At 46.4% G+C, this 23,183-nt stretch overlaps 1 protein-coding gene across 1 annotated transcript in view; it reads left to right on the top strand.

Annotated features, from left to right (window-relative positions):
- FAM81B (family with sequence similarity 81 member B) overlaps nucleotides 1-20,943 on the top strand; it is a 28,348-nt gene extending 7,405 nt beyond the window's left edge. The window contains exons 3-8 of the mRNA XM_074568881.1: nucleotides 1,866-1,984; nucleotides 8,583-8,712; nucleotides 11,436-11,542; nucleotides 15,689-15,824; nucleotides 18,222-18,417; nucleotides 20,837-20,943. Of these exons, the coding sequence (XP_074424982.1) occupies nucleotides 1,866-1,984; nucleotides 8,583-8,712; nucleotides 11,436-11,542; nucleotides 15,689-15,824; nucleotides 18,222-18,417; nucleotides 20,837-20,943 (795 nt within the window). The remainder of the gene's footprint in view (nucleotides 1-1,865; nucleotides 1,985-8,582; nucleotides 8,713-11,435; nucleotides 11,543-15,688; nucleotides 15,825-18,221; nucleotides 18,418-20,836) is intronic.
- The last annotated feature ends 2,240 nt before the right edge of the window (nucleotides 20,944-23,183 follow it).

Here is a 23,183-nt window from a genome sequence, read left to right on the forward strand (position 1 = left end):
GAAAACCTCTCCGCATCAACTTCACCAAACTTTCAGCGTTTGCAGCAGCACAACCCTGCTGGAACCTGGATGGGTGGTGGGATGAGCCTGTGTGACCTGCAGGACAGGAAAACCTCTAAAACCTCTCTGCAACAACTTTGCCAAACTTTAAGGATAGGCAGTTGAAATTTTCCTTGCTATTTGTCCTTCCCCTTTTTTTTTTTTTTTTTAATTCACTCAGTGGGAATCATTTCAAATAAAAAGTCAATAAAAGCCACTCCATTTTTGCACAAATAGGATATTTGCATAAAAAGAGGTAAAAGCTGTGCTTTGATCAGTTGAAGTGCTGTGTGGGGCTGAGTTACACCAAAATACCAGCTCCAGGCCTCTCCTTTCAACCTGAGAAGTAAAATCGGGAGATTTTAGAAACCGTTCTCCCCCTCCGCTCCGTATCTGTAAAAGGTCACTGCAGACGCACAAGGGCTTCCTAAAATTAATGCTTTTGACACATTCAGATACCATCAGGATGAGCCACTTCAGAAGAGCCTGCAGGGTGGTTACTCCTTCCATCTTTAGATCAGGCTTTGAATACCGTGCAATAAATCAGAGATCAGGCCACATACTGAACAACAAGGGTAAAACAAGGCATAAGAGCTGCCTACACTGACCCGTAGCCACGTTCAGGGCAGGGGGGGTGTACCTGGGATGTGCTTTAACAGCAGGTCCGTGCCCTCACTGGAGCCAAAGCCATGTTAAGGACATGTTTGTATATGTGCCAAGTGCAGCGCATTGCCTTGGACATCAGAATTGGAACAGGGTGGTGAGTAGGAGGACTGGGGCAGCGATCGTCCCCCGGTACTTGGCACTGGTGAGACCCCACCTTGGACACTGTGCCCAGTTTTGGGCCCCTCACCACAAAAAAGACATTGAGGTGCTGGAGCGAGTCCAGAGAAGGACAACGGAGCTGGTGAGGGGTCTGGAGCACAAGTCCTGTGAGGAGCGGCTGAGGGAGCTGGGGGTGTTCAGCCTGGAGAAGAGGAGGCTGAGGGGAGACCTTCTCGCTCTCTGCAGCTCCCTGCAAGGAGGGGGTAGCCAGGGGGGGTCGGGCTCTTCTCCCAAGGAACAGGCGATGGGACAAGAGGAAACGGCCTCAAGTTGTGCCAGGGGAGGTTTAGGATGGATATTAGGAAAAATTTTTACACGGAAAGGTTTGTCAAACGTTGGAAGAGGCTGCCCAGGGAAATGGTGGAGTTGCCATCCCTGGAGGGATTTAAAAGCTGGGTAGACGTGGTGCTCAGAGATATGGTGTAGTGCTGGTTTTTGTCAGTGTTGGGTTGATGGTTGGACTGGATGATCTGAAAGGTCCCTTCCAACCTGGGCAATTCTATGATTCTACAGTCTGTGGTGTGGGCAGGCTGGGCTGGGAGCAGAGACCCTGTGCCCATCTCTGCTCTGCCTGGTCCACCCTGTGAAGCCCGGCTGCAGCGCCTGCAGCTGCCGCAGAGCACTCCTCCCTCCTAGAAATACCTGGTGTCCCCTGCTGAAAGGAGCCTGGCTTAGAAAAAATATGTGTGTTATTTATTATGGGCTGCACTGTACTGCGGATGTTTGAGGGGGACAATAAAATTCATTTCCCAATTTTTGCATTTCCTATTTTCTGCGTGCTAGACTTTTCAACGTAAAGCACGTATTTTAAGGAAAAAATTAACATATTATTTACGCAGAGATACATTTTTGAAAGAAAAACACACGGTTACTTTCTCCAAGAAAGTAAAACAAGCTTTTAGACCTGCTGACATAAACGCTGCCTTGAACCCTATTTTGAAATAAAAAAAAGCCAAACAAAATAGAAAACCAGAAGTGCATTAATGGTCTTGAATTTACAGGCTTTGGAGAGGCAAATAAGAACAAGGGACGGTGCCGCAGTAGAAACTAATTTTGCTGTTCGCAGTCTGGACCATAAATACATCCAGGGTCTTGGAGACCTGCGTGGAAGAGTGGCGAGGTAAGGAATGCATAATGGCCCTCATTTGCATCTCCGCTGGTCGATTTGTGCAGAGCAGATTCAGAGTGGGCATGAATGTACTTTTCACTCATTTTATATCTCCACTTTCATGCCAGATCTGTGCTTCGCACTCTCCGTGTTAGAAAGATTATCAAACCAGGGAAGAATAACTGTATTTTCCTGTCTCATTCTTCATCACACACTTAACATTTTCACGGAATCACGGAATCACGGAATCTTCAGAGTTGGAAGGGACCTCTAGAGATCATCTAGTCCAACTCCCCTGCTAGAGCAGGATTGCCTAAAGCACATAGAGAGATTCTTCACATTTTAGAGAATTTTTTTTTCTTCTCGGGTCTGGCTAGACTTCAGCTGAAGTGGTTATTTCCTCCTACTGAAACTCTCCTGTTGTTTCAATAAAATCTTTACTTCCTCTCTTGAAAAGTAGGTCTTGTTGAGTAAACTTGATTTCTTCTTTTGGTAATAAGTTTCCATTGGTGCAAGTAATTGCATGTACGTAACACAGGAGGACTTCTATGGAGTGCTTAGTTACTCAAAATATTATGATTAAAAGAAAGACAAAGTGAAACTGTGCTATGTAATATCAAGAGAGCACATGGGTTAAGAACTGTCTGAACTGATATATCAGGAAAAGTAATAATTAAGGAAGAAATCTCCCTGAACCAGTGTGTCTAATACTGGAGTTTTTTTCTCCTGAGACTAATCATTATGTTTTTCATATAAAACACTGCTATTTAAATTTGTGGGTAACACAAAAATTGGTCAAATGAGGACAAGGTGGTAATTAAGAGTAACTAAGAATATTGGTGATGTGGGATGATTGAGGACAACTGTATTTTTTTAGCTGTATGTATGGCACAGAGACTGATACCCGAATATTGTACTGAGCCCAGAGTCCCCTTTCTGGAATTAAAAACTTATGGTGTAAAGAGCCAGGAACATGGTGGTGGGATGAAGAAAATTTCTGGCTGAGAGAAGTATACATCTATGTATAGATCATGGAAAAAAAATAAATCCAGAGATGTCTTCATTTCCATGTATAACTACCAGGAGAGACAGATAAAAAATCACAGGGTGCCAAAGTATTCCAGACTATGCAGAGAGACCCAAGAATCCAAATCGAGAAGCTGAAGGCAACACATTCAAAGTTGGCAGGAAAAAGATGGGTTTTTTTAATCTTGTGGCTCATTAGCATTGGAACAAAGTAGGAGGTGATCCTGCAAGAGCCTCCTGATGTTTCCCAATTTGAGTCGGCAGATTGTCTAGACGATATGATTTTAGCGAAGCCATAACATTCAACGGGTGAAGTGTCTCGCTCCTCTTTTCCTAGCGTTTTCCTAGGCGTGAGGCCTTCCTTCACCAGCTGCACCAGGGCTTGCTCCCATCTTCTGTGCTCGAGCGTTTGCCTGCAGCAGAGGAAAGCAACAGCACTTGGGGAAAACAGGAAAACAGGGTAATTGTGGGGGGAAAAAACAAGCACTCCACTTCCACTTGTGTAAAGAAAAAAAAGCAACCAGACGAAACAAGAGATCAAGCAATTGTGGAGGTCCACAACAACACATTTGATGAGGCCCATCTTCCTCTTCCTTCCTTGCCCATTTTTCGGGTGTGCAGGTTGGTCTTTCCCATGAGTAGAAGGGTGTATCCCAAAACACACATACGCGATCGCAGATCAAAAACTATCATGAGGGGACCCAAGTCATCACCCTATGGTGCTGGAAACTAAGTCCTAAGACCTCTTTTATTTATAAGGAGAGAAAAAGGAAAATGGCAGGTTTTCTAGCTTCATCCAAACACTGGAGAGACAGAGCTGGCGTTCTTCACAGCATTTCAACAGTAACATTATAATGCAGTTTTATGTGAATGATCGCCATTAAGCTAAAGCATGATGTAGTTTTGTGTGATTCATGAATCACCAGCACTTTCTTGTTTTTCTTGCTGCTGAAGTTCCCCTCTGGAAGCCTCAGCTGCGTACCTGCCCAGTGCCGTGGTTGAGGAGTGAGCCAGGAATGACATGCAGAGGAGTGCCATTACAGTGACGATTAATATTTTGATTTTTCACCTTTCTTTGCTCTTGAGTTTCAGGATTTAAAATTGCTACGTATATTAAGTAGAGCCCAGAGTGACTGGAGTCAAATGCACGTGTTCATATAATTTACATTTATTGAATTAATAGAAATCTTCCTAATGCAAACTTGCGATGACAGTTTTCCTCTTGATTTGCAGCATAACCTTAATCCAAGACTATTTGGGATGAAATGAACCTTAAATGGAACCACTGCTGTTTCTCACAGCAGATGATTCATCCTCCTGTATTCTGCAATGTGTAAAGGATTGATGTGGATTAGCTCTTGTAATTCAAATTGTGTCTATTATTTTACTCTCTCTTTCCTTGAAAAATAGATGGAGTCCTCTTGCCAACTGTTGAGGTGGTTGTCCATTAATTCTCGGACTTTCTGACCACACTTCTACATCGTGTAAACATTGATGTGTCAAATAGCAGTGATCTTTAAGAAAAACAGCCTTCAGCATCTCAGCTATAGTGGCATTCCCATTAAATTAACTATATATTTTACTTGTCTTCTAACTCTTAATAAGAATTCCGTTGGCCATGGGAATATGTATTACAGTAATAAGAATTAGGTAATCAACTGTAAAAAAAGCCACACTTCTGATAAATACTAATTCATTCTCTTCAGCCTCACCAACAGAAGAATTACGGAATGCACAAATGAGGAAAAAATGCACTTTACACAGATAGTTACATTTTACTTATTTTTCTCATGAACTTTTTTGTTGCTGAGAAAAAAGTCCAGCATAGCTCTAGGCAGTGACGTGTACCCATGACTCAACCCTTCAGAAAATGCAATATTTCACCAAGTGCAGCGGTCCGATATGTCCTGTTCCTTCCCTGACTTTGGAGGAAAAACCTCTTTGAACATATAGCAGGTAGCTATATTCCCATCTCTAATTAAATGCTTTGCTATAGCCATCAGAAGCGTTTATTTCTTTATATTTTTTAATTTATATGCAAATCTCGCAGAGGCACACTTTCTGTGCCGTTCCCCGTCCGTCCGCACTGCTGCTCACACTCCCTCCAGCCTCTGTTCCCTGTGACTGGAAAACCGCGATCTCACTCTAAGCTGCGGAATGTCTCCTACATGAAATATCAAATTAGAGCAAGGCTTAAGCCAGTTGCAGGTATCCCCGTTCTCTTCTGGACTCAATCTGTCAAACAGCAATAATGCATTTAACTACTTCGCACATAATAACAATATCATGTGTAGGGAAAGTGAGATCTGAGCAGGTCCAGAGACTTAAGGTGCATCAGCTGAGAGTCCTTGCAAAGCTCGTCGCATCTGCAGGTCTCCAGCCAGGGCTCGGACCCCTCAGGCCACGCAGTAGTGCAGGTGTAGTTGCAGTAATCCCACACTGCAAGCCTAATTCTCTGGCTTTTTGGATCCTACTATCAAATCCCCTATTTTTAAGTATTCTCTGTATAGAATATTCAGGTTTCTTTCTCTTGTAACTGAATCAGTGTCAATCTGCCTGAGGGTAAGGTGGCTCTACAGAGGGATCAGGACAGGCTGTATGGATGGGCCAAGGCCAATGGTGTGAGGTTGACCAAGGCCAGGTGCCAGGTCCTGAACTTGGGTCACACCAACCCCATGAACGCCACAGGCTGGGGCAGAGTGGCTGCAGAGCTGCCTGCGGGAGAAGGATCTGGGGGTGTTGGTTGACAGCTGACTGAATATGAGCCAGCAGCGTGCCCAGGTGGCCAAGAAGGCCAACAGCATTCTGGCGTGTATCAGGAACAGTGTGGCCAGCAGGAATGGGGCAGTGACTGTCCTCCTGTACTGGGCACTGGTGAGACCCCACCTCAAGGGCTGTGTCCAGTTTTGGACCCTCACCACAAAAAAGACATTGAGGTGCTGGAGCGAGTCCAGAGAAGGGCAACGGAGCTGGTGAGGGGTCTGGAGCACAAGTCCTGTGAGGAGCGGCTGAGGGAGCTGGGGGTGTTCAGCCTGGAGAAGAGGAGGCTGAGGGGAGACCTTCTCGCTCTCTACAGCTCCCTGAAAGGAGGAGGTAGCCAGGGGGGGTCGGGCTCTTCTCCCAAGGAACAGGCGATGGGACAAGAGGAAACGGCCTCAAGTTGCACCAGGGGAGGTTTAGGATGGATATTAGGAAAAATTTCTTCACCGAAAGGGTTATTAAGCACTGGAATAGGCTGCCCAGGGCAGTGGTGAAGTCACCATCTCTGGAGTTGTAGACATGGTGCTGAGGGGTGTGGTTTAATGGTGGTTTTGGCAGTGTTGAGTTAATGGTTGGACTTGATGATCTTAAAGGTCCCTTGCATTCTAGACAATCATAGAATCATAGAATGCTTTAGGTTGGAAGGGACCTTAAAGACCACACAGTTCCATTCCTCCTGCCCTCGGCAAGGACACCTCCCAGTAGACCTGTTTGCTCAAAGCCCCTTCCGTTATGTCTTCTTACTGCTACAGATCTGTTAATCCCCTTCTTTCTCATGCTGTGCACTTCTCACAAATCCTTGCAATCATTGCCTTGGGGTGGGATTTTCCCCAGGGAGAGGTCAGCCTCGATCCCCTCACCTCTGCTGAAAGAGCTGCCCGACATGTGGGTCCAGTCATTCATCAACCCCCCATCTCAACTGCGGCCTCCTCTCGTTTGGGCGTTAGCACCCCATTTCCCCCAGCCCCGTGGGTGTGAGGAGCCCCCATCCCCCGCCGTACTGACTGTCCCCGGGACCTTCCTGCCCAGGGACCATGGTCCCCCCGTGCCCTTCCCTCGCTGGCCCACGGCTCGTCTTCTGGGTTTGGAGCTGGAGAAGCTGCGATGGCAGCCAGCCCCAGAACAGCCCCCTCCCTCTCCAGATCGTACGCACCTTCGCAGCTATTTTGTACTTGTTTTCCGAATCAATGGTTTCTTTTGATCAAAGTTCTGGCCTTTGTACAAAGCCTCTATTATCTGCAGTAACTTTTATTTCCTTGAGCTACGCGCTCTGTAGGTGTATCGCAATATCTAAGCATCCTCAAGAGATGACAAAAAGCTGGTCTATTTAAACTGTCAAAATTTCTCTTTAGATCCTTTATCTGTCAACAGCACCAGCTTTATTTGGTGGTGGTGCTTTGGATGGTAATTTCTCTGGCATTTTAAAACTTAGCTGTTTTCCTCTCTCAGCTTCTATTCCATTATTTATATTAAATTGCGCACTACTTTGTGGCCTTAAGGTATTTTTTTCCACGCTCCTGTTCTAAGTACCACCTGCACTGGGGCAGACAGTTACTCCTCGGGGGCCAATGTGCAGGAGGGGTGCAGAAGGGGAAGTCCATGTCTCCTTGCTCATGTTAAGTGTATGTATAATGTTATATGTATAACTTCGTATAGACTACAGTATATATTTATAGTATACATATATGTATAGTATACATACATGTACATGTATACTATACATACATAATGTGTGTGTGTATATATATGCGTGGACATTAAAGACAAGGGCTGAAACAGTCGCTCATTCCAGCTGGAAAGGATAGCTGGATGAATGCTGTTCAGTCCTGTGCTACTCAATTAATGCTGCCACGCTCACATCATTCATTTGTCCATTTTAAATCATAGAATCACAGAATCTTCACAGTTGGAAAGGACCTTTGAGATCATCGAGTCCAACCATACACACAGAAAAAACCCCTACAGTCTCTGCCACTAGAGCCTGCCCTGAAGTGCCACATCTGGTCGTTTCTTAAACACCTCTAGGGATGGTGACTCAACCCCCTCCCTGGGCAGGCTGTTCCAGTGCCTGACCGCTCTTTCGGTAAAGTCATTCTTCCTAATATCTAACCTAAACCTCCCCTGCCGCAGCTTCAGCCCATTTCCTCTGGGCCTGTCATTATTCCCCTGGGAGAAGAGGCCAACCCCCACCTCTCTGCACCCTCCTTTCAGGCAGTTGTAGAGGGCAATGAGGTCTCCCCTCAGCCTCCTCTTCTCCAAGCTCAACATGCCCAGCAGTGTGATGGGATGTTTTGCTGAGTGCAACTGGAAGAGTTTAAAGAGCAAACAAGAAATGCTCCTTACAAGACATCAATGTTTTTTCCTCTAGAAGTGATCTTCCTGCATCCAGCCAGCAGACCCTGCCACTTCCTGGGGTGGTTGTGGCAGCAGCGTGCTGTCTCTTCTGGTGGGCATCAAACAGCTGGGGATGCTCAAGGTGCAGATTAGCCTCTCAATTTACACTTCAGATTTAATTTAATTTACTGAGGTTGGATGGCAGGAAGTCAGAGGGACGGGGTCTGGCAGGGTGAGCTGTAGGCGGGCACCAGTACGAGGAGCCCACGGGGATTGCCCCGCCATCACCTCCCGCAGATCTCTTAATGGGCAGTCATGTCTGAAAGACCAGGGCTGCTGCAATGGGGTGTCTCTGCCTATTTGCTGCTCTCTGGGGTGGCACCAGGGGGCTGGATTTGATCCAGCCACAGCGCGTGGAGACCAGCATCTGCCTTCAGCCACCCTCCAGCATCTCCCTGCAGAGGGTCTCTTGTCTCTGGTTTGACTGCAGATGCGAGGCAAGCATTGCAAAGCTGTCGGGGGACATCAGTATTATCAGGCGTGAGGCCCAGAAGACTGATAAAGAGATTTATGACCTTCGCTCTGCCCTCAAAAATTTTGTTGGTGATTTTGAGAGGAAGGTGAGTAGAGAAGCCTACAGTGAAACACCTGGTGAGTTGTGACTATGCATATATAGTTATTGCTCCTTTTCCTAATTGCTGATCAATACTGAAGGCTGATATGGTATTTATACAATTTATCAGGATTTTTAATTAAAAACTATTTTCCATGATACTGTGGAATCATAGAATAGTTTGAGTTGGGAGGGATCTTTTAAGGCCACCTAGTCCAACCCCCCAGCCATGAGCAGGGACATCTGCAACCAGATCAGGTTGCTCAGAGCCTCATCCAGCCTGGCCTTGAATGTCCCCAGGGATGGGGCCTCCACCACCTCTCTGGGCAACCTGGGCCAGTGTCTCACCACCTTTGGTGTAAAAAATGTCCTTTTTATTTCTAGCCTGAGTCTACCCTCTTTCATTTTAAAGCCATTACCCCTTGTCCTATCCCTACAGTCCCCCCCATCTTTCTTAGAAGCCCCCTCTAGGTACTGCAAGGCCACAAGAAGGTCTCCCTGGAGCCTTCTCTTCTCCAGCCTGAACCCCCCCAGCTCTCTCAGCCTGTCCTCCCAGCAGAGGGGCTCCAGCCCTCCCAGCATCTCCGGGGCCTCCTCTGGCCCCGCTCCAACAGCTCCGTGTCCTTCTGCTGTTGGTGCCCCAGCGCTGGAGGCAGCGCTGCAGGGGGGTCTCCCCCGAGCGGAGCAGAGGGGCAGAATCCCCTCCTCACCCCCGTGCCCACGCTGCTGGGATGAGCCCAGGCTGCGGGGGGTTTCTGGGCTGCCAGCATAGGTTGAGGGGGCGTGTTGAGCTTCTCACCCAACAACACCCCCAAGTCCTTCTCCTCAGGGCTGCTCTCCAGCCATTCTCCACCCAGCCTGGATTTGTGCTTGGGGTTGCCCCAAGCCAAGGACCCAGCACTTGGTGTTGTTGAACTTCATGATTTTCACATGGCCCCACTTCTCCAGCCTATCCAGGTCCCTCTGGATGGCATCCCATCCCTCAGGTGTATCAACCGCAGCACTCAGCTTGGTGCCATCTGCAAACCTGCTGAGAGTGCACTTGATTCCACTGTCCATGTCATGGATGGGGATATTGAACAATACCGGTCCTGATACAGATCCCTGAGGGACACCACTCATCACCGATCTTCACCTGGTAGTGGCATTTATAATAGACATAAGGTGATAATAAAAGTATTCTAGGGTTTGGGGATCCTCATTTCATAAATGACCATAAATTACTCATGATGGAACTTAAACAAAGATATCTTACCTGGAATTCTGTTAAAAGACACTGTTTGGACATATGTCGCCTTGAATACCTATGAAAAATGTTCTTCATATAGAAATGGGGAATGGAGCAGGTGTGTTTGTCAGAGTCACATGAAACAGTACACAAAATCATTTAAAAATAAGTCAGGCTAGACAATGAGCAGGATGCAGAAAAGGATCCTCAGCTGAAAAGGGAAAAAGTTATTCTCACGTGATTGTAGGAAAGAAGAAAGGAAAAGATTTCTGAAAAGGAGTCATCTGTTGCTGTAAAGGAAGAAGGTACCAAGTCAACATCACGAGTCTTCAGTGGCACCTTTTTGACATTGACGTGCCATGGCTACCAAACAGGCAGTGGCATCTGCTGGCCAGGGGTGTTTTTTTGTGCTTATTCGGTGTAAAATCTCTGAAGAAAAATGCTGCGATTTCACAAGCCCTTTAATTTATTAACTGGGGGTAAGCAGGCTGAATCCCTCATCCCTCGCATCAGACTGCCCTTCAGGATGAAATGTCTCCTTGCATTAGCAGGTAACGTAACCCAGGTCGCAGAGGGAAAACTCCTGGAGGATGAGGTCATGCAAGAAATGGGTTCTCTGGTGGCTTCCAGCCTCCTGAGTCACTCACATTCCATCTTCCAGAGGCACGTGGACATCCAACTTTTCTTGAAATAGCAGATGCAGTTGTCGGAGCATCCACAGTGTTTCCAGGCTGCTCCACTGTGCTCCATCTCTGATGCATCAGGAGCCCTTGGTGTCACACTTTCACACTAATAGTGATGTGCAAAGACAGAGATTTGTAGATGACGGACCAGCAGCTCAGGGCCCTGGCTTGCAAGACCCTCTGAGAGCTGAAATAACGACTGCCAGATGAGACGTTTCCAGCTTTTCCTGCCCGGTGCAGTCAGGCCACCGCCACCAAAGGGCAGTGTCCGTCCCCACAGGACGTGGGTTGCTTGGCTTCACCTCGTGAGTCCACCTCTGCGTCCCAGCTGAGGGCCTGCAGGTCAGGCCGCTGAAGCAGTCTCTAGCAGTCTCTCGTCCCCCCACCCCAACAATGAATGTTCCTTTGAAAGGGGCATCTCCAACCAAAGAAGAGTGGGAGAGCAGAAGGTACCTGGGACACCCTGCACCCAGGAGGGCACAGGGCTCAAGGACTTCCCCCTCGGTTCCTGCCACCGCTGGGGGGATTTGAGAGGTGTCCAGTGCTTTGGTCAAATAAAGAAAGCGTTGCTCACCTGTGCGTGACAGTGAAGCCTGAATCCACAAAGGCTTTGACTTCAGCAGGTCTTGCAGCCTTGTCGGCTCCGAGGTCCAGTCTTCAGTCTTTAGGGGATGAAATTATTTGTGAGAAAAGTTAATTTTTGTGTAGCTGTACCTTGATGTCAGCTGTATTTTTCCATGCTAGCAATCATAATGCATATTTAAATGTGAGTGCTCACGGTCTGGCTCATAAAGGCGTTCTCTGTTGAATTCTCATTAGGTAATGCAGCTATTAGGCAAGATAGAGACTTCCAGCTCTGATCAAAGCTCGCATTTAAAGACAGTCCAGGGAGATCAACAACATCAATTGCAACTTCTGGATTTCAAGTAGGTGATGGTGGGTTTTTCATTATGATAATTCACTCTGAACGCTTTAGTGTGATGAACAGGTTGCCATGAAACAGCAAAACAAACCCGTTAATTAACATCCATTCACAACACCCAGAGAAGGTTAATGAAGTTCTATGCCATAAAATAATGAAAATACATAATGAAAGTATATTGTCTTGCAAGCTAATTGTTAAAATGAGGCGCTAAATGCCACCCTGTAAGAAGAAAGGTATGAAGCCAATTAACTTCCCATACTTAAAAGAAAGGCACCAAATACAAAGACATGATTTACCATTATAATTGGGGCTAATTTGTGACGTGCAGAACAAGGTGTTTTCGTTATGCACTTGCGCTGTCGCCCATATCCCGGCAGCGCCCAGGTTGGGGGTGCTGTGGGTTGAGGAAGGTGAGCACAAGGATGAAGACTCACGTGCCCACAGACTCGCCATTTATTTGTTTCTTACCCACGCAGTATATTTTTCTGATTCTAGCTGAAGAAGTACTTTTAAGGTGCCATTTTAACCCTGATGAGTTTTAGAGAGGGGGGAGCTCCAGGGAAGGATGCAACGAACAAAAGCATCTGGCAGCATATCCAGAACAATGCAAACCAGCCCAGCATTGAATAGCACAAATAATTTAAAATCTAATTATAATAACCCTGCAATAATGATATTTCAAAGGCAATAGTTCCCCTCCTTAAAATGGCAAGGTATTTGAATAAAAATTATTTTAATTAATATTGTATCTGAATTGTATTCAGAGGTAAAAATAGGCTAGAACATTAAACAGAAGAAAGTTCTCATCAAAAGAACCGGAAAAGGAACGGGTGAGCGGGGAAAGTTATTCCCCCATTCTAAAGTGGGCAGCAAATTAAGACTGGGAAAAGGGAAGGAGGAGACAGAGAGCAGAGAACGATGGAGATGAATGGGACAAGAAATGAAACCAAAATAAGAGGGAAGGAAAAATGGAGCAATGCCAGGAAAGAAAGAAATCGGAAAACTGAACTGAAGTAAATGCTGAGTTTTTCAAAAGTGAAGGAGACCTTACATAAATTTTCGTCAGAAAGAAGAAGCTTGAGAAGAGATGGCTTTCAAGAGACTGAGATATGCTGGCATTGTGCATTTATCATGAAATCCAAAATACCTATTTACTAAACACTGAGATTAAATTCCAGTTAATGTAAAATTTAGTTAAAATAGGTTACCCTTTGGGGAATGCCCGTCTCCTTTTATATTGCTCCTTTAACAGTCTACCAGATTTATGTATTCTTTTTATAGACCTAAAATAAAATTTAACTTCTGGAACAGACTGGAGCTTCCCCATAAAACTTGGCGTGTTTAAATCAGGTTTACAGCCCAGAGTTACCTCTTCACTTGACACGCCGTTGGCTGGGACCCGGTCGTCTTTGACTGCAGTCTGGCAGTTGTATGTAAAAGTACAAAATGACGTCATTACTGAAAACTGGATGAATTTTAAACATATTTCAGGATCTCGTGGGAGTCGTGCCTTGCTCAGAAATTTGGCCCTTCACAGTGAGGGGAGTGGATGCTTTTCTCTCGGGTCGGTTCGGGTGGAATAGCTGCATTCACCCGCAGAGAGTCAATTCAACCGCCAAAAGTTCTGTTTTCACACGTGAAAATTTACTGTAGCACTACTGGAGTTTTCTCTTATTAAATACCCACAGGTATCCCCTTATCAATATTTCAGGGCTTTGCTGGACCAAAGACTGTGGCGAATCATCTGCCTTTTCAACCTTGCTCCTGCTAGATGTATTTTTGTAAGCTCCGTGCAGGAGGGATGTTAATCAAGAAGATTAGCATTTTTAAGAAAGTTTAAAATAAAATTAAACATGTTACTGTTTTATTATTGATAAGAAACCATTAATATTCTGAAACACATTATTCATATTAATAATAATAATAATTTTATTATTAATCATCGCCTTGTCACCATCAAGCATGTCCCTCCTGAGACAGGCCCCCGCCACTGTCATCCTCCCCCCCGAGCCTCTCGCCGGCTGCGGTTGATGGGATTTGCATCCCAAAGAGACCGTTGTGATCATTTGGTCTGAACCGTACAAGTTGTAAACCTCATGGTTTACGTAACCGTAGCCGATAGTGTGGTTCACGGAAATAATTCTCAGTATTTGTTAAATGACTTTCTAAAATGTTGCGTTAATTATTTCTGTAGTTCTTCCCATTCTCCCCAAGGCAGACTTTGCTTGATGGCCAAATCTTTCCTAAGTGGTCTAAACACAGTCTCACATAATTTGGTTTTAGGTTCAAATATTTCCTAGGTTTGAGTATTTCCGTCTCCCTCCCTTTTCCAAGGGGGAGGAAGGAAATGCCAAGTCCAATGCCAGCTGCCAACTAGACAAAGTTTGGGTTTGGCCTTTGAACAAAGCTGAGAGTCAGTTGTGTCATTCATGGTTAATTCACCTTTGCCCATTAAAATGATATTCCCCAAATTTGTTCAGTAATATTAACACAAGCAATGGCATGAGACCTTTGTTTCATGCCTGATGGACTAAAATCTCCTGGTTATATATGTATGTATATATATAAATATATATGACAGTAACGGCATGAAAGGTGTATGGGAAGAGGCGCCAGTGCTGCAGTCGCCTGCTGCGGTGGTCGAGCAGAGCTGTAGCTCTTGTTCAGCCCATCCACTGATGCTCAGATGTGACAATCTGCCCTGGCAAGCCATGACCTTGGGGACGGCAGAAGCGGTGGCTCCTGCCGAGCGCTGTCTCCATCCCCAGCTGACCTGGCCAGAACAGCGTCTGGATGGTGATTTCTGTTATTCCAGTCAGACGGCTCACGCCGTTAGGTGTGAGGAAACTCATTATACCTCCTCTTCCCATGCTCGGGGTGGACACTGGCCAGTATCATCAGCATAACATCACAATGTCATTTTATTTTCTCATGAACGGAGATCAGGAAGCAAACTCTGTGTTGCATGTTCACGTGGCAGGACTAAACCCAACAAACTCAAGTTTTTATTCTTAAAAAATAAAATCCTAGAACCAGTAAAATGAGTAATAGTGATAAACTGACCTAACTGACTGCTTGTGTAGAAGACATTGAAAAGACACTGTTTATAGTAAACTGCAGTAACACATCACTTAGAGAGATTTTTGTTAACATTAGGGTTTTTTTACCACATTTACAGTGGCTGCTGACGGCAATTATCACTTCATCAGACTGATACAAAGCTGTTATCAATCACCCGCTATAAAAACACTTTCACTCCAACACCCTTTTGGAAAGTGATGTTCAGTACTAGAAGTGCCGTAAGCATTAAGTCTAGTTATAAAATCCTGCTCTTTACCTGTTGGTTTGCATCCTAACTGAGGCCCAAACAAATTTCAAGCGATCATTGTTTGTATGCAAGCATGTGTTAGAAATTTATGCAATTACATTAAAATTTCCCATGACACTCCTACAGTCGGGTCACATGCATGAAAATTTGTATGTATGACTGCAACTTGGACCTAAATTCATGCCTGGTCGTGGTTCGTGTTGTAAATTACATGTTGCAGCATAAGAAAAGCAAAATCTAAATGATATTGTTCCCTTTAACGCGACGTTTTGCAGATTTGGCCCGAGCAGCGTCCATTCTCCGCTCTTCCCCGGGGTTCCCCATCTCCTCTGGGTGCTGCCTGCTCTGCTCCCTTTGGGTCGGCTTTCACATTTCCATCCAACTTCTGCCTCAAAGGCAACCATGCATTCTCTTTTTGTTTGTAATCTTTAAGTTACAAACTTTTTTTACCGTTATGAGCTTCATTTTCAGAGCACAAGTGATTTTGCTGCTCTCCCCGATGCCCAGCAGTGCAGTTGATGTCCTGCGGGATAGTGTAGTTCCTTCATCCACCTTGAATAGAGTTAATTCAAATGGGAAATTAACATTTTTCAGCCCTCAGATATTTTCCTAAAGTAGACCACACTACAGAAATCACATCTTGGCACATAGGTACAACCTGCAAGGTAAGGATTAATGAAATAATTGAGCTGAGGGCTTCTTAGGAAGTTATTGAAGAGATTTAGAGTAATTTAAACAATTTACTCAAGTGACTCAAGACTCCCCCATAACACTGACTAAACCTTAGTCTTGTTGCTAAAAAAATAATTATAATTTTAGGCTGACAAGTATTCTAAGTGACTTCAGGGATCAGATACAGACCCATCGGAAATGGACAGAAGCGCAGCTGACGCGGTCTGAAGCAGATCAAGCCCAGCACCAGCATCAGCTCCTAAACTCGGTGAAGGAGAGGCTGGTAAGTCTCCCCAGCACGGCCACCGGGGTGGCCACCGGCCCTGATGGGGGTGGCAGCGAGAAGCACCGCTCCCACCACCTCCATCCTGGCAGGTACCAAATCACGCACGCAGAAACCCGAGATCTTACACAAAACCAGGTGGCCGGGACATGGCCAGCGAAATGATGAGTTGTGAAAATCGTGTAATCATATTTCGGAAGGGATATGTGGAAGTCATAAAGTTCAACCCCTCGCTCAAACAAGGCCAACAGCAAAGTCAGGGCTCAAGCACTGTCCCCGTGATTTTTACGTATCTCCAAGGATGGAGACCCCACAGCGCTCCGGGCATCCCAGGAAATAAAGTCTTACTTGATCAGGGCACCACCACACCGTCTGTGTCACCCCGACGTACCTGATGAAGATATTTTCCTGTCCCAAAGTGAGCATCGGTGCCACCAAGGGATGCCACCCCGTCTCATTCACTGGAAGCTCAGAACAGGGAGGGATCTGTGCAAATTCTGACTGGTTTTAAATACAGACAAACCTTCACCATCCCGCAGTCGGTATGTTAAAACGCAGCACGTTTCGGTTTCACAGCAGCAGTTGCCGCTTGGTGCAGGACCAACACCTTTTAATTAATCCCTTCCCAGCTTTTAAGGTTTTTCCTCGTTTGCTGTGTGCAGTTCACTCTGCTTCAGAGTTCAAAAGCAGTCAAAACACGATCACCGTGTCTTAGCACCAGGATGGAGGCTCCTGATCAAAGACCAGTCAGAAGGTGCTCGGAAATAAAACACTCCCAAACGTCAATCCCCATTTATTCCATCTGATGGTGAGCTCTCGTACTCAACGCAACCAACGCCTAGTGCAGCCAGGAAGACATTAAAAACATTTCTGACTCGTCAGCTGCTATCTCAAAGCTTCCACTTGAACTCCCTTCCTCCACTAATACTTTATGTGATTATTTTGCAGAAAATACAGAAATATACGTGATTACTCTCCCCTAAGGGACACCGCTGTGCCAAAAATTACAGTGTTAACAGGAATGAAAGTTTTCAAAGCCGCTCTTATAGAATCATAGACTAGTTTGGGTGGGAAGGGACCTTAAAGCCCACCCAGTGGCACCCCCTGCCCTGGGCAGGGACACCTCCCACCAGCCCAGGTTGCTCCAAGCCCCGTCCAACCTGGCCTTGAACCCCTCCAGGGATGGGAAAAATAGGGATGTCCCTCCAGGGATGGGGAAAAGTCAACCTTAAATAGGTTTGAATGAGGAGCGCATCTGTTTTTCTGCGTACACATACATGTGCACGGAGGTGTGCAGCTGGTGGTTCCCTGGAAGCCTTGTCAGTGGAAGCACAACTCAGTCCCTGGGAGCTGAAGGAAACCTCCACTGGAGACAAAGCTGTTGGAGATGGGTTTTGACCTGCACTGGGAGGATGCTCATCCCACTTCAGCAGCAGGTCCTGGCAGCTGCCTCCAGCATCAGTCCTGTCCATGTCCTTCTGTGGCTGGGGCTGCACGGACCATCGGGACAATGGATCTGGCGAGCTACATGCTGGTGGTGGAGCCATCTGGGAGCACAGAGCAGCAGCTCGGTTATTGCTGGGGCTGAGTGCCTCCACCAGCCACCTGCACCGCACGGCAATGTTTGTAAACTCGGAGCGTGTTCCACCACTGCGCTGAACCCTCTTTAGGTTCAGACAGCTCTGCCAGGCTGGCAAACACCTCCCTCGGCAGGCAGAGCCATGGCCTTGGGGACATAGGACTCCCCTGGGCTGCAAGGGCTAAAGAAGGTCCAAGGATCTGGATCACACCAACTAGATTTGGAGTTGACCAGAGGACTCGGTGCCAACTTGAAGACCAAGGAAGGGGCGGGCAGCTGCGCAGCTTGGGTTTGGCCCCCCCTGAGGGGGGGGAATTGCCTCTGAGAGCTGCGCTGAGCTCTAAAGAGGGAGAGGACGGCTTGGCGTCCCTCAGACGGACAGCTGGCACGGGCTCAGCCTCGTGACTCCTGCCGGCGGCTGAGCTGGGTTCACACCGCAGCATTGCACCCCGTAGGCTGGAAGGCCTGGGCTTGAGATGGGCACGTGAAAGCAACCTGAAATGGCTTTTCTGAGTTCCCAGTCTCTTGTTGCAAAGTGTGACAGCAATTCACTGGATCTAAAATGAAGAAATAAAATAAAATAATAATTTGAAAAGCCCCTCTGTCCTGGCCCAGCCCCCCCTCTCCCAGTTTATTGGGTTAGTTGGTTGGGGAGGAGAGGAAGGACACGTCCTCTGGGGCACCAGACCTGCATTTACTCACTGCTGTCACGCACGGGATCAGGAAGCGAGGCTGGGTGAACTCATGGCTGGCAGGAGGCAGGTTAACGTGAGCGTATGCAAAGTGTCTCACTATAAACCCGTGTTGTGTATTTAAAGGAAAGAGCAGAAAAAAGAGTAGAAGAAAATCTCCTACTTCTGTCAGTAAAGCTAGAGCGAATGGATAAACCGCAGAAATACGAAAAGCAGTTGAACCAGATGAAAAGTGATGAAAAAAACCTACACGCAAGAATCACCAGATTTGAAAGACAGATCTTGAAGGAGCTTGAGGAAATCCAAAATGAATACAGATCAGGTGAGGACGGGCTTTCATGCAATTTATTTTTAAAATATGTTTCTACAGTAACTCGCTGCTCCAGAAAATACTTTCCAATACAGACAGAAAGACATTAAAAAGGCCATTTCTCTCTCCAACCCCCATTTACGGGGGTGTGTGGGTTAGCCCGCTGTCCGCAACCAGCCAGCATAACGTTTGCAGACAGGTTGCGTTCTCTTCCCAAGAGTCTCAAGGTAAGATCATTTAAAAGGCAATTTCACAACCCGTTTTCCAGATTTTTTAGTGTACCTATTCCTTCTGTTAGCGAGGTCACTGGCCTTCCCTGGGAGGTACAGGTCACTCCCTTTTGCACAGATCCTGCTGCTGAGATCGCGTTTGATGGCTTCCTATCATTTTCATCCTTTAGTCCCCGTTCCCCACCAACAGCAGCTGGGGAGGGAGGCACCGGGATGACTTACAGCCACCCGAGAGGGACCAGGAATTACGCAAGCCAGCAGGGAAGCGGTTGGGTAACGTTGCTGAATTCACAGCAGCTGCTTCTTCTGGGGACAGTCAAGTAATGCAACTCACAGACCATGAACTAATTTACCAATCCGAGAGGATCCTGGCTGCTTGACTTTCAGCAGCGTTAGGAAGGCTTTCGGCTGGCACCCAGCACGTGGCCCTCACAAGGAAGGTTTTGCCCGCTGTAACCCATCCCACGTCCCTCAAACCCGACCTGCTGTAACACCCTCCCCCTGCAGCTGATAAGGGAAATGCAGTGAACACATCAGGTTATCCAAAAAAAACCCCTCAGCCCTCTCTCCAAGGGAACAGATGGCTGAAAATCATCACACAAGGGCTTCACATCTTACATGTTCTCACTCGAAACTCAAGCGTCTGGTTCTCCTCTTCCAAGCTGTCTGTGATCAAAGACCCCGTCTCTTTCCTTCAGCTCCAATTCCTTCGCTCTCTGCAACCCACCTACAAGCCCTGCTCCGAGGCTGCAGCAAACCAAGCTCTAAATTAGAGAAGGGCTTTGTGCAGCTGGAGACGGGGGGGCTTTGGCTGCCTGCGAGACCATGTGAGCAAGCCCAAGACAGCATCTGCAAGAAAGCTAAGAAATTTCAGAATAAAAGATTCTGGTGCTGAAAAGAGAGAGCTCCTAACTTCACATTCCTGCCTGCAGAAATTAATGACAGAGACATCTGTTTAGACCCAATTTTGGCCACGCTTGTGTTCAAACTCAAGTCCAACAACTGCTCTTTCCCATGTCAGTCCTCCGGCAGGAGCTGACCCCCCAAAAAAGGGGGAAAAGAGGTGACAGAAGAGGTGCGGAGCAGGGAGAAGGGCACAGTGGCAGCCTCCAGACTGTCTCAGCAGCTGCCTGTGCTCGGCACAGACGGGCGTCTTGGAAATCAGAGACATGTCTGGAATTTACAAAATTCTAAGCCCCACGCAGCGACTTGGTTGAGCACTAGGCAGAGCGTAGCAGTGGCAAAATTAATCCATATTAAACAACCATTCCAAAAAGAGAAACATGCCATCAGCTGCCATGTTACAATAAGCACTTTTAGAAAAAGAAAAAAAAAAAAAGAGTAAGAGAATTAATTTTAATCCGTTGTTAGTCTGACTGCTTGCGAGTAAGTTAACGCCTATGTGACACACTGGACAAATGTGAAGAGCTCATCCCTTGTAATTTGAAAGTTACTGCAATCTGGGAACAGCCAGGTAACGGCAGGTCACAATCCTGCTTTTCCAGTCTTTATGGACAATATTTCACCATACAGTGGTCCGACAGAGGTGCATCAGGTGCTCCATAGCTCTGTTTTTGGAAAAGTGTGCCTGCACGCTCCCGTCTTTCTTTTTCTATACCTGTATGCCGAGGCACAAACACTCCCAAACCGCGTCCGTCTCGGGTGGAGGGTGGCTCTTACTCAAGGGAGATCCGTGGCACCAACCCCGCACCCGGTGAGCAGAGCAACAGCGTCAGTATCCAGTGGGAACGCGGGCTCTTTGGCTCAAAATAAGGACTGCGGACTTAAAAAAAAAACCAAACAAAACCCCCCAACGTGCAGTGGAAGAACAACACGCTTTAAGGCTAAAAATACGCTTGGTTTTAAAGCCAGGCAGTATTTTCTTTACTCCGCACCACAAATCTGGTGCCAGTTGCAGTCTATGGCTCTGCGTAATCACGCTTGGCATTGGCCAACGTGTTGGAAGATGTGATTCCTATAGCAAGGAGCTTGCAACCTAAGCTGCTAACGCATGTCTGTGGTGGCCTGTTTCTTGTCGATGGTATTCTACATCTTTTTTCATCACAAAATGATGAAATAAGAGTGGATTTAATGTGCTCACTATTAAATGTGGGTCAGAAACCTTTGCAAAGAAAAGGAAGAGTCTTTTAATGTATGGAAAGTAACCACTATTTAATTAATTGTTCCTATCCTTCTACCAGGATTTCAATCCGTTCATGAATCTCTGGAGCTGCTCAAAGAAATACAGAATGCAAAGCTGAAACTAGAGAAGAAGAAAATTCAGAAAGACATGAAAAAGAGACGATGAAAGCGACCTCCCAGAAGGCCGAACACCCGGCGCGAGCCTTGGCCACTCTGGTAGTGCTCTCTCCAGCGAGGAGCAGCTTTGGGTTAAAGAGAGAAGTGGCTTTAGACAGACCTGATTTTGCTCTCCCTTGTCCCTGAAGGACGTTACTGCTACTTACGATACTGTGCAGCCACAAAAATAACAGCTCTGTAACACCAGCACCACACCAGTTTTACAACAGGATACTTCACTGTAGAAGAATAGTTAAACTTTAAGGATTGACTTAAAATTTTACAAGCAGATTTCATACAGAAGCATTGGTATTATCTACAGGACTTTAACAAAACAAGCACTCAGTTATTAAGTGTGGTTAGCCCAGTCCTGCCGTGAGCTACATCAGTTTTAGGTTGGTGTAAATTTTAAAATCTGGTCTAGTAAATTCCTCCAGCTGCACACAAGGTGTACGTAGTAATAGCATTATGAAAACTGGCATCAGAATATCTGCTGGTGCATGATTTGGACCTGTTCTAGTAAGTTACTGGATCATTGAAGCTAGCTAATAAATTAGGTACAGGTGACAAAATGCAAGCCAATTATTAGCAGATACATTATTGAGAGGGTCTATTTCTCATCCTCTGTGCTTGAGTAAAAGTTAGTAGTGGTTTGCAGTACAATGCTCAAAAATGTAACTGACATCGTGGGTTTTGCTTTGGTACAAAAAACAAGAAAAATCAATCTGGAAACATGGATAAAAACTCTGGGAGTAGGGCAAAAGAAACATACCAGCATTAACTTCCCAAAAGAAAATAATACAATTTCTTCAGCAGAGAGGCCAAAAAAGGTGGTCATAATGCAATTTTGATAGAAACCTGTTAATTTCTACAGTACATTTGTTTCCACAAAGCCCAATACTGTCCACTGCCCAGAGAAGAAAATTCACGAGGACTCAGATAACCACGGTCCTCCTCCAACAATCTGTATCTCAAATCTCTTGTGCTCTTTGCTCTAGAGAAAAGCAGGCCTTTTCTCTCAAGGCCACGAATTCCAGGTGGTTTCCAGGACCTGAAACCCCCTGATGCAGCCAGCGGGGAACACCACCCCAGCAATTAACCACCCTGCTCCTGCAGGCAGAACCTTTGCATGTTAACACATCCTCTAGTGAGTAAAAAGTCCCAGAAATCACTCATACCTTGTGAAAGACGAAGAGTGGCCACCACAGTTGCAGCCAACCTTTCTGCATTCTGCGTGTGGCCACGCTCTTCAGAGCCAAACTCTGCAGGAAAGGCTCCCAGCCCACGCCGGCCTTTGGATCAGGTCTGTGTTTGGCACATTCCTAGAAGCAGCAGGAAACCAGCAACACCGAAATCCCAATAACGGGCAGCAGTTTCTGAGCTACTCTCAGTCCGTATTGTGGTCCCACCATGTGTTCTGTCCATTGCAGGGGGTTCGGCCTTTGCTGTAGACTTGAACTCCCTTAGTGCAGCTGTAGCAAGACATTCGGGGTTGAGGGCAGCCTCCCAAACTGTCCCTGTCTAGCTCATTCTAGGTGCTTTTGCCATTTTTTGCGCAGGTACTTGGCTGCCGGTGGAGCAGCAGTTAGCACGGCTCAGCGTGCCTGCCTCCCCACCGGGTTCTCCGGATGCTGCGGCTCCCCGTGTACCAAGCAACAGCAAAAAGGTGAAACAAGGGCACTGATGAATGTGTTTCTAAAACTGCATGGTGTCCAAAAAAGAAAAAAAAAAGAAAAAAGAAAGGAAAAAAGCCAAGACAACCATTAGAGTCTAACGCTGGGAAAGAGAAAAGGACAGAAGCATTGCTGTACGTTTCCTTCATACCTACCTACCTATCCATCCACCTTTCTACCCATCTTTCTACCCATCCATCCATCCATCCATCCATCCATCCATCCATCCATCCATCCATCCGACAGCACGACACAACCAAATGCTGCTCCATCCAAGCACTGATTTGTACGATCACAGTAGAAGGGCATGAGGGCATAATCGTAAATTCAGATCACACACGAATATATATTTGGAGCATTGCCATTGTTTGAGTGACTTCACTGCATAAAGGAGTTATCTCACTCTTCATTGCTCCACACTGCGACCAAACTCCAAGTGACCCCTCTCTCCCCTGTAACCACCACATTTAAAAGTTATTTAACTGTCGGAGGTTTGGTTAAATCAGCAGAAAGCAAATTAACTGGGAGAGAAGGAAAGCTGAATTCTAGACATCCAGGACTACATTCAACTGGGAGT

Source organism: Larus michahellis, chromosome Z, assembly GCF_964199755.1.
Source record: "Larus michahellis chromosome Z, bLarMic1.1, whole genome shotgun sequence".
Classification (NCBI taxonomy): Eukaryota; Metazoa; Chordata; class Aves; order Charadriiformes; family Laridae; genus Larus; species Larus michahellis.